The 12,061-nt window shown below is 36.6% G+C and overlaps 1 protein-coding gene across 1 annotated transcript in view; it reads left to right on the top strand.

Annotated features, from left to right (window-relative positions):
* Positions 1-12,061, top strand: part of TRPA1 (transient receptor potential cation channel subfamily A member 1) — a 55,550-nt gene that overhangs the window by 20,196 nt on the left and 23,293 nt on the right. Inside the window, exons 5-10 of the mRNA XM_070802680.1 lie at positions 3,253-3,361; positions 3,546-3,691; positions 4,149-4,285; positions 6,987-7,035; positions 9,771-9,870; positions 10,509-10,609. Of these exons, the coding sequence (XP_070658781.1) occupies positions 3,253-3,361; positions 3,546-3,691; positions 4,149-4,285; positions 6,987-7,035; positions 9,771-9,870; positions 10,509-10,609 (642 nt within the window). The remainder of the gene's footprint in view (positions 1-3,252; positions 3,362-3,545; positions 3,692-4,148; positions 4,286-6,986; positions 7,036-9,770; positions 9,871-10,508; positions 10,610-12,061) is intronic.

Raw genomic sequence — 12,061 nt, 5'->3', positions numbered from 1 at the left:
CACAAAGAGTCGGACACAAGTGAAGCAACTGAGCACACCTCTTAAATCTTAAGAGTCTGAAATTTCTTCTGGAAGACAAATAGGAAAGCATTACAGAAAACGTGAGATGACTGAAGTGAAAAGAAAATATCGACAAGAAAAATTAATGTGAAACTGGTAGTCAGACCTAGAATGAAAGTGAATGTGAAAGTCATTCAATCATATCGGACTCTTTGTGATCCCATGGACTACTGGGGTGGGTAGCCTTTCCCTTCTCCAGGGGATCTTCCCAACCCAGGGATCAAACCCAGGTCTCCTGCATTGTGGGCAGATTGTTTACCAGCTGAGCCACCAGGGGAGCCCAAGAATACTGGAGTGAGTCGCCTATCCCTTGTCCAAGAGTACTTCCTGACCCAGGAATCAAACTGGGGTCTCCTGCATTGCAGGCAGATTCTCTACCAGATGAGCTATCAGGAAAGCCCAGAATACAAAAGACAAAGCATAATGGCCTGTATGTGCATAACGGTGAATCATACTTGGGACTCTGAGCTTCTGAATCATCAAAGGAAAGATGAAGATTGTTATTTGCAAAATTATTGTTGGGGCCTGAAATAAAAGCCAGGAGAAACAGCCCCATATCTGTTTCCAAGATGAGAAGAAACAGCTGCCATAGGTTCTCAGAAAGGGACCCTTGCATGATATAATGACTGAGCTCCTCAGCCGTAGCTCAATGAGAAGAGCCAGCCTTCTCTCCAGTGAGATTTCTCGGGATGATCCAGTCCGACTCTTCAGGTGTCTATCACCATGGCTGAGTCCTGCTCCACGGAGTGCCCCTTCTGAGTGTGGTATTAGAATTTCATCAAAGAGCTTTCTTTTAAATATTCCTCAATCACTTGTACATTATTCAGGCCAGATTTTCTATTTTTAGCACTTGATTTTCCCTCTCCACCACCTCCAGGGAGTAAATAAAATGAAATAAAATAATTTCAGACTATCTATGGGCTATTTCAAATTACAAATACCTTCTAACATATTTACTAAATATACTTGGATGAAAATATATATTCTTATAAGCTGTCATGATTGGACCAAAAAAAGAATTTAAAAAGATTTAACTTTTTTTGGTCCAATCATGACAGTTTATACTGGGAAATTCCATGGACAGAGAAGCCTGGTGGGCTAGTCCATGGGGTCACAAGAGTCGGACACAACTTAGCAACTAAACCAACAACCAGCCAACCACAATGGAAAAACCTCAAGCAAAAATCAATAAAATTAGAAATAGCAAAAGGATTTAATTGAATATGAAAGAATTTTTAAATGGCAAAAGATCAGTATGCAATACTATCCTAAAAATTTAGAAATGATTTTTAATGGATAAATGTGCTGTGCTTAGTTGCTCAGTCGTGTCCGACTCTTTGTGACCCCATGGACTATACATAGCCAGCCAGGCTTCCCAGTCCATGGGATTCTCCAGGCAAGAGTACCATTTTCTACTCCAGGGGATCTTCCCAACCCACAGATTGAACCAGGTCTCCTGCATTGCAGGCAGTTATACTCTTTACCATCTGAGCCACCAGGGAAGCCCAATGGATAAAAAACTGAAAGTAATTAAAGTGTTAAAATTGACTACAAAATTAAATATCTGTGAGGAAAGTATTAGGAAAAAAAAGCATTGCTAATACTTTGTTAAAGCTCTGGAACCAGCTAATATATGCTTTTATAGATTTTATAGTTTCTTTCAAACTTGCAAAGAAGTTTCTGTTTCAGGTAATCTTCCTGTAGCACAAGAAAAGAGTGACATTGTGCAGATTAGTTTTATAAAGTAGACATAATAACTCCAAAACCTGAGAGCTCCCCCCAAAGAAAAACATAGATCAATTTCACATAGATGCAGTCTTAAAAATACTAGCAATTAATTCATCAAAATAATGAAAAGTACCATGTAATACCACATTGGCCTTATCCAGGGACTGAATGGAGAGTTCAGTATTAGATTAGATTATAATCCCTTGATTGACCTGAGCTAACAAAGCATATGATTATATCGATCTGTTTATCTTTAAATGGATATAAAATTATCTGTATTTTCACAGATTTATAAGAAAAAGACAGTGCTCCATAGAAAACTGGCAAGGGGCACATAAAGTTTATTTAATTTCTCTAGTAATCAAAGAGGAAGATATTAAAACAATGAGTTTTTTTTTAAATCTCTTAAATTGAAAGGACAAAAATTCCTTATTGATTGAAAATGTAATGAGTGTTAGAAAATGTAATGAGTTGGGGAATTTCATTCACTGTTGGCACAAATGTATTTTGACTCATCAATACCAATTCTTGGAATACATCTCAGGGAGATAATTAAAGATATCATTGATATTAACATCAGTGTTATGTATAGCAGAGAAAACTGAGAAAAAGTTGAAATTCAGTAATAGGGATTCATTGTATGAAGTTTTATGTACCCCCAAATGGAATATGTATTTAATAAAATCATGTAATTTAAGAATATTAAATAAAATACTTTTTAAAATGATGTGATCACATAGTATACATGTAAATATTACTTATGCAAAGAAGACAAAATATTGTCTTCTAAAATGTAAAACAACAGTGTCCCTAGAAAGCAAGATGATACATGTATTTGCTTCTTCACACTTTTTTACTTTTTCAAAATCTCTCATTTTGTGGTAAGAGGTACTTAAAACTGAAATCCAGTGTTCTATAGAAAATGGTGATTGAGAATGGTTGACTTAGAGGTGAAGGTAATATACCATTCTGTTCATTTTAACAACTTTTTAGTAGAGAACATTCATTAGTGAAAATGTCTGATTTTCATGATTTAATACAAGTGCTGGTCTAATCATTTATTAATTGCACAAATGACAGGAAAATGATCTGGGAAATATTATCACTTTATTTGTATAAGGAAATGAGAATGGGTATAGGAGCAATCATGATAATGTTTTTTAAAATCTCTTTAATTTCACTAAAAAATGTGTTGACTTTGGTGGAAGATCAAGTTGAAATTTTTGTGTCTATGTTGTTACTTTGTCATTAGAAAATTTAAAGTGTCTCTAGTTCAGAATGTTAGCCTAGTTCCAAAATTACCTTTTTGTCCAGATTTCATACCATAAAAAGCTTTTCTATGTAACTAATTTTACATAGGCACAGAGTAGCGAAAAGTTATGGGAGAGGCATATAAATACTTGTCCGTCCTTGTGACGGGTTTATCTTTGTCATTTACTTCTTTTGTTCTTTCTTTTGTTCCAGTTAAATAAAGGGGCTAAGCCATGTAAATCAAATAAATGGGGATGCTTCCCTATTCACCAGGCAGCATTTTCGGGTGCCAAAAAATGCATGGAAATAATATTAAAGTTTGGTGAGTAGAAGCTTTCCTCCATTATATACTATAAAGAAGCCTATTTTGGTGGATGCTATTGAGAAATATTTAATATGATTTATACCTGGGCTTTTATGTAAGTCTAAAAGTCGTTTCTTCTTTTTTTTAAAAAATACCTTTTAAAGAATACCTATATTCTCTTGAATTTTATTTCCTCCTAAAGGTGAGGAACATGGGTATAGCAGACTGTCTCACATTAACTTTGTGAACAGTGGGAAAGCCAGCCCTCTCCACATGGCAGTTCAAAGTGGGGACTTGGACATGATTAAAATGTGCCTGGACAATGGTGCGCAGCTGGACCTGCTGGAGGTAACTGTTCAGATTCCTCCTGTAGAATTGTTCATGTTCTATTTGCCAAAGTGCCCTACAGCTCTTTCACAGTTAATTTAGATAGATGTTACTTCCTGCTATTCATGCAAAAGCAGAACAAGAGATTCTCTCAAATTTTAATCTATCTAAAGAATTTTGAAAGCTACCAAAGACAATTGCAAACACAGATACAGATACAGTAGAGATAAAGACACTGATGATAGAAGCTAAGTACAGTCAGAGCTGTCAAGAACTGTCACCTTGCAAGGAAATACAGTTGCTAGCTATGACTTTTATATTGAGGCTTCTCAGTAGGTGAAACTGATTACTCTTTGCCATCTTAAATTCCATACTCCTTGATTTTGTTGGACTAGGAAGAAAAAAACAACTGAATTTAGGTTTGATCCTTAAATTGGGACGGAATATTGATTGATGCTGATATCAAAACTCTTTACAGAAAGGGAAGTGCACAGCCCTTCATTTTGCTGCCACCCAGGGAGCCACTGAGATTGTTAAGCTGATGGTATCTTCCTATTCTGGCAACAGCGATATTGTTAATGAGGTGGATGGAAATCACGAGACACTGCTTCACAGGCAAGTTTCCCTCCTATCATTCTGAGTACAGATTTTTTGTCTTTATGTATTTAATTAAGAAGACAAGACAAAGTTACTGCTTATGGTAGCAGAGACTCCATAGTTCAAAAGAAAAGAGCAGAGATGACAAAGATCCTGTGGTTCATCTGCAATCTCTATGTTCCTCTGGAATCAAAAATACAAAGTTGAACAGATTTTCATAGGATAAACTCTCCAGTGGAATATTCTGGATCAGTTCTTTGTCCAGTGGCTATAGGCTCGATTCACTTCCTATATGCTCAGGAGGTCAACATACACAGCTTTTCAAAACCTTTCTAACCTGTTCCAGGTCCTCACGTGTGTGTTATCTTCATTCTCAGGGGGGATAATGGAACAGATACATATGAGTGGTCCACTTTTCCCACCCGATTTCCCTTTCCACGTAGTCCCACAATTACATGTAAAAGTTCTCAAAACATATATGTACTTAGTCTTAAGGAATGATAGCCAAGCTCCAAAGAAGATAAATACTTCTGTTGAGTTTAACAGAAATACACATCAGATAAAAGCATCTGAAATTATAGGCTTACTAGCTGCTAAGACAGGAAACAGGCAGTGTAGACTGAGTGTTCAGTTCCTTGAGAAGACAAAAACTGGCTGTTCCCTATGTGAGTTAAAGAAATGGCTGGGAAGGGGCTTTGCTGTCTCTCTGTCTCTATCTCTTACCATCTCTGTCTCTGTCTATCTGTCTGTCTGTCTCTCTCTATCACACACACACACAACACTCATGGAGGCAGAGCTAGAAGCTTGGAATGGCAGAAGAAGAACTGAGATAGTCTCAATAAGTAACTGAACCAAGAAATCTACACTATCCCACAGTGAAAAAGAAACACTAGCTACCAATATAAGATCTGGTTCTAAACTGGGGAGATGGAGGCGTGAGTGTACACATTAGCAAAACCACTAGCCATAATAGGCTACACATGAACAGAAGGAACTCCAAGGAACTTCCATGCAGGATGAGTTTGCAAACTAAAATTTCATAGCATAAAGGAAATTCATAAGATTATGACAATCAAATCGACAAAAGGCTAATTTACTTCCAAAGGAAAAGAAATAACAGGGCAATTTATAAATAATTTCATAATAAAGGTATTTAAAACTTTCAGAAATTTAAAAGAAGGAATGGTCAGTTATGTAAAGTAAATGTATTAAGAGAAGGCATTATGGAAAACAAATTGGCATTTATGAATCAAAGATTGATGATGTGAAAAAGATGCAGTTGGAAACCCTAGACAGGAAAAAAAAAACCAAATATTGAAATAAAACAAAAACTCAGTAGATGGATTAACCTCTAGACCAGATATTTTTCAAACTACTACACGTTAGAATCCTGTGAGGAATTTATAAAATCCCAACATTAATTCATACTCAGATTACATCAGAATTGCTAATGACTCTCAGGAATTTTTAAAAACCCTTTGTGATGCCAATGTTTAGCCAATTCAGAAATCTGAGTTTAGTGATCTGAGTTTAGTTAAAATGTGTACATTTACCCTAGAGCTTTAATATACAAATATGCACAAGAAGGAGTTATTTTAGGATAACAGACCCATCTACCTGACCAAAAAATATACTTAGCCTGGTGACTAGCTGGACGCTTTCAACTTGAGTTGGCTGAAGATTTCTTGGACTGGTTCAGTCCAATTCTGATGAACCTAATGCTGATCTATGATCCTGGAATGTCCTTTTAATAGCCAGTGACATTGGAGTTCATCTTGAGCTTCAAAGGAAAGTTTGTTCCTTGATCTACAGCTTCTTTTGCTACTGTAGTGCAAAGATCTCAGTGGTGTGCAGGCCACACTTGGAGCACCAGAGCTCTAGACTGAGAAGATACAGAACAAATCGAATGGGGCCTTAAATTAACATTATTTGACTCTTAAAATTACTCAATATATCTAATAACATTTAGAATGTAACCTCTTGTGAATTTTGAATGAAAATTGGCAAGCTGATACTAAGACTTATACACAGAACGTTAAGAATAGAGGAGATGATCTTGAGTAGGAACAAAGAAATAAGATTTGCATTAGGAAACAGACTTTTAAATCATTGGTATTAACATTTGTTATGGTGATGCTTTAATATAGATTAAAAATCTGTATTTGATGTATTAATTAACATTATCCTTATGGCTGCTTGTGAGATGATACCAAGTGACTTCAATTACATCCATCGGGTTTTTTTTGGCTTCCTAAAACTTTAGGAACGATAACACTGCCTTGTTAACTTTTGCCAACAAAGGGGCATTGTGAACCCTGCAGGTAAATCTTAGCTGTACCTTGTATGCAATTGTTGCTATTTCTCATGGTCACAGTGGTAATAGCCAGTTTTTTGGCCTTTATTTTAAACTCTTAGGACAGATTTTACTCTTCACTTCAGAACATGTTCATGATGGTTTTTTTACAAGGAGAAAATAGGTTTGCAGAAAGATGAGGAAGAAAATCTTGTGATGTATTTTATCTTTCTCTATTACTCCTACTTGAAAAGTTACCCTAATCAGAATCCAATTGTAGATTTTGAAAGGTTATTAACTCTCTAGCCTTTTATCATGTTATTCAATGATCCTTTAAACTCACTTTCTGAATATATTGAATAGTAGCTTTATTGTGTATATTTATATCAATAGTTCCTTAATATGCTTATAATTCTCTTTTTGCAGAGCCTCATTATTTGATCACCATGAACTAGCTGACTACTTAATTTCAGTGGTAACTATTTCTTTGACAGATTTATTTTTTATTACTATTTACGGTTGAAAAATCATATAATTACATACCATGGATCTTCAAAATTCAATCAAACTTTTAAAATTGGGTTATACTTGCTTCACAATATTGTGTTAGTTTCTGCTGTATGATTAAGTGAATCAGCTACGAGTATACACACATCCTCCTCCTCTTGGTTCCCATTCCCCCATCCCATCCATCTAGGTCACCACAGAGCACGAAGCTGAGGTTCCTGTGCTGTTTTACACATGGTAGTATATATGTCTATCCCATTCTCTCAGTTCATCCACCCTTTCCTACCCCTGTGTCCAGACATCTGTTCTCTACATCTTCATTCCTGCCTGCAAATAGGTTCATCTGTACCATTGCTCTATAATCCACACATATGCATTAATATACAATAGTTGTTTTTCTCTTTGATTTCTTGCCTACAAGCAAAAGAGTTTACAAAAAGATGATTGATACATTTGCAAAACATTTTGAAAATTTTTTCTATGTCTTTAATTTTGTATCTCTGAGATGAGGGATGTACACTAAGCTTACTGTGATAATCACTACATGATATCTGTAAGTCCAATTATTATGCCACACACCTTAAACTTATTCAGTGCTATATGTCAGTTATGAAAATGAAGGTTTTAGTCACTCAGTCGTGTCCAACTCTCTGTGACCCCGTAAGCCCACCAGTCTCCTCTGTCCATGGAATTTTCCAGGCAAGAATACTGGAGTGGGTTGCCATTCTCTTTTCCAGGAGATATTCCCGACCCAGGGGTCAAACCTGGGCCTCCTGCATTGCAGGAAAATTCTTTACTGTCTGAACCACCTTGGAAGAACTGATGCTAAAGCTGAAGCTCCAATACTTGGCCACCTTATGTGAAGAGCCAACTCATTGGAAAAGACCCTGATGCTGGGAAAGATTGAAGGCAAAAGGAGAAGAGGGTGGTGGAGGATGAAATGGTTAGATAGCATCATTGATTCAATGGACATGAATTTGAGCAAGCTCTGGGAAATAGTGGAGAACAGAGTAGCCTGGAGTGCTGCAGTCCATGGGGTCACCAAGAGTTGGCCATGACTTAGCGACTGAACAACAACATGTCAATTATATTTCAATAAAACTAGAAGAAAAAAAGATACTTGATACATTCACAAATAGGGTATATTGTATATGAATGCATAATGGCCAAACCTCATTGCCAGGAAGCCAGAAGTACCAGAGTATACTTTTGATGCCCATATCAATGCATTTTTTGTGGGGAGTTGATAGGTTCATGGCAAGGAATGCTCTCCTGTGACCCAGTCCTGGGAAAGGGTCAGGCTTGTTGACTCTGTCAACCCCTCTTCAGTACAAGTGGCTTGCAGGTGGAGGCGGGACAGAAAGCAAGTGTGCCCTTCACCTTCCATTATAATCTTCTACCCCTGCTGCCTCCGTGCCAGCTTTCAAACAATGAAAACATGAAGAACTAAAAATACTGTCCAAGGTTTGTTACAAGTGAAAGCACAAGACCTTTTTCACTCAGTCAGCTTTTGGGTTCAATTTTAGTAAGCCCTTTCTACAGATGAGTCTATGATGTATTTATTTAAGCCCCATCATATCAGTAATGAATGGAGTCTGGCTTGGAGTATTTAACCTGTGCTTGTTGTCAATAGCAACTATTGAAATTGTGGTATTTACATAGGAGAATCCCTGGAAGACTCATTATAGCCCAGAGTTTTGTTATTCACAGTTTCCTGCAAATATAGCCCTCTCTTCTGTAAGAGGATGGCAGGACCTCTCTGATCACTATCAGGCTGCCCTTGTCATCTGTATTCAGTGGGTCCCAAAAGAACAGGATCCTAGCCCCAGTCGGAGTTTAAGCTATTTTTATTACCCTGTGCAAAAGATAGAATTCTTTCCATGAACTTTTAAAAAGTTTTTGTTTCTTGTCATATCAAATATTATAACCATAATATGTAATGGTAAATACCAACTTATTCCCTTGAAATATATATATATGAGATGTGATTTCTTAAATGCAAACATTTTTTAACATTTGACTAAAATTTTACTTTAGGATTTGAATGATTACAATTCAGTTATTTCAGTTCATCTGTTTCAGATGAAGTAGAGTTTTTAAAAAGAGAACAGTTGTTTTTTCATGAGTTATAATTAACATGTACTATTATGTGAATTTCAGGTGTAGAGCATGATTCAGTATTTGTATACAATGAAAAGTGACCACCACAGCAAGTCCAGCTACCATCTGTCACCATGAAAGTTACAAAAATTTTTTTTCCTTATGATGAGAGCTCCCAGGATCCACTATCTTGGCGATAGAAGTGAATGATTTCTTGTGAATGCTTTTAAAATGACAAATGAAATAAACTTAGATTTTTTTTAACCACAGATATTTAACAATCTTCTCTTACAGTGGGAACTAAACTAGTGATATAGGTCAACATTTTATGATTTTGGCAGGAAGATAGATCTACTGCCAGATGTCAGTCAAAAGATTAACATGTGAGAAAGACTTCAGTTGTTGAAGTTAGAGAATAATGCCTTGATTTTCTCTATGATTCATGCAACACGAATTACGGGGAAATGTCAAGCAGTCATGTGCGTGAGTGCTAGCTGTATTTTGGACATTCTGTCCCAATGAATGAACACTAAGTTACAGACTGTAGTGTGAGCTGTTTTGTCTGTTCATAGGCTCTTTGTTGAATGACTTGTTTTATTTTAGGGAGCAGATATTGATATCACCGATTCTGAAGGACGGTCTCCACTTCTATTAGCAACTGCTTCTGCATCCTGGAATACTGTAAATTTGCTCCTCTCTAAAGGTACTAAGAGGGGCTGAACCAGGCCTTTAGAACTGCTACTCGGTTGGTTAAACACTCAGTGTCCATTTACTGTGTGCCAGGCTGTGGGCCAGGTGCTGTGAACACAAATGGGATACTTCCCATAACTAGAATAATTCTCAGCCCAGTAGGGCATAATACTTGGAAAGATAACTTCAGAACAAGAATTGATAACCTTTGTAAGGGGATGACTACATCCCAGGCATGTCACTAAACACTTTATCTGCATCCTCTCAGTGAACCAATCCACCTGATGTAGGTGCTATAACTGTTCCCATTTTAGATACTAACCCAGTCTGATAATGAAGAAAAGAGATACCTTCACCTCCTCTCCCTTGATCTCTAATCTCTCTATAATTCTATTTTATGTGTTAAAAGATGAGACCTCATATATTAAATAATGTAATAAATCACACATTCTCTACCCCTTGTACACACACATGCACACTGCAAGATAAACACATTTTAAACCATGTTTAGTTTTCTTACCTAAATAAAGTTCTCTAACTTAAACACTGGCAAAGTTTTAAGTCAGTCTTTTATTTTCTTACATTGAAAATCCACCATAGGCTATGCTTTAAATAAATGAGTAGGAGTTATATTTATATTGTGCTTTTTAGGTGCCCGTGTGGACATAAAAGATAATCTTGGACGTAATTTTTTGCATTTGACTGTTCAACAGCCTTATGGATTAAAAAATTTGCATCCTGAGTTTTTGCAGGTAATACATATGTGTGGATTTCCATAAAATGAGTTGGGTTCAATAGAGGGTAAAGTGATTTCATTTATTATGATTTTTATTCCTTTGAAGGCTGAGTCTGGAATTTAAATTTTATTTTTAAAGAAAGATGTCATATTTGAATATTTACAACTTAGTAGAAGGCAATGGCAGCCCACTCCAGTACTCTTGCCTGGAAAATCCCATGGACGGAGGAGCCTGGTGGGCTGCAGTCCATGGGGTCGCTAAGAGTCGGGCACGACTGAGCGACTTCACTTTCACTTTTCACTTTCACGCATTGGAGAAGGAAATGGCAACCCACTCCAGTGTTCTTGCCTGGAGAATCCCAGGGACGGCGGAGGCTGGTGGGCTGCCGTCTATGGGGTTGCACAAAGTTGGACACAACTGAAGCGACTTAGCAGCAGCAGCAGCAGCAGTGATGATTATGATAATGATAATAATAAATTACATTGGGACTGTTTTCTAAGTTATGGAGAGTTTCCATATGTCCTTATCTATAATAGAATGCCTTTCCTTCACTCTTGGACCATTATGAATTGTGTATCAATTGAGAAGTCAAGTACATGAGTGAATTAGCAGCACTTCCTAATCAATGAAGAAAAACTACTCAGCATGCTTGTTGACAAATTGAAAACATTATCTCTATATTTATATTCACCAACTAATATTTACTGAGTGACTGTTAGGTACATTTGAAGTGCATCATACTTTTTTAATAGATTTTAATATAGTCTGTGTCTTAAAGAGTCAAATATATTTGAATATCTAAAATATAAAATGTTTATGGATTGATTTAAGCTGCTCATTTGCCATTTGATTTTTATTTAAAAGATGAAGTGATGTTAATTTCATTTAATTTTATTCATTTTTTTAAAGTGACACTAATTTAACAGTTTTGCTAATTTTGACTAACAGAGCACATTAATATTAAGCGGTTAAGTATTATTGGGCTGGGCATGGGGGGTGAAATGAAGGGAGAGATGAGAAGGTTGGTTTGTGGTCAAATAGAATTTGGAAAATGCTGGGTTTAAAATATTAAATACATTTCCTATTCTTAGGACTTCTCAGCGCCTTTAATACAGTAATACACATTATAGGGAGACAGAGCACACATCTTCATCTGCATTTATTTTACTCTAGTATCCTTGTGTGTGTTTTTAGTTGTTCAGTTGTGTCCGACTCTTTGCAACCCCATGGACTATAGCCTGCCAGACTCCTCTGTCCATGGGATTTCCCAGGCAAGAATACTGGAGTGGGTTGCCATTTCCTTCTCCAGGGGATCTTCCCGACCCAGGGATCGAACTCACATATCTTGCATCTCCTGCATTGGCAGGCAGGTTCTTTACCCCTAGCATCACCTGGGAAGTCCCTAGTATATAACCCTTAAGGTTATTTATACTTTCCACTCAGGTGTATATATTGGTCCTTGTTAGA

This window comes from Bos indicus, chromosome 14 (assembly GCF_029378745.1).
Source record: "Bos indicus isolate NIAB-ARS_2022 breed Sahiwal x Tharparkar chromosome 14, NIAB-ARS_B.indTharparkar_mat_pri_1.0, whole genome shotgun sequence".
Lineage (NCBI taxonomy): Eukaryota > Metazoa > Chordata > Mammalia > Artiodactyla > Bovidae > Bos > Bos indicus.
This window is presented reverse-complemented; position numbering and strand designations above follow the sequence as displayed.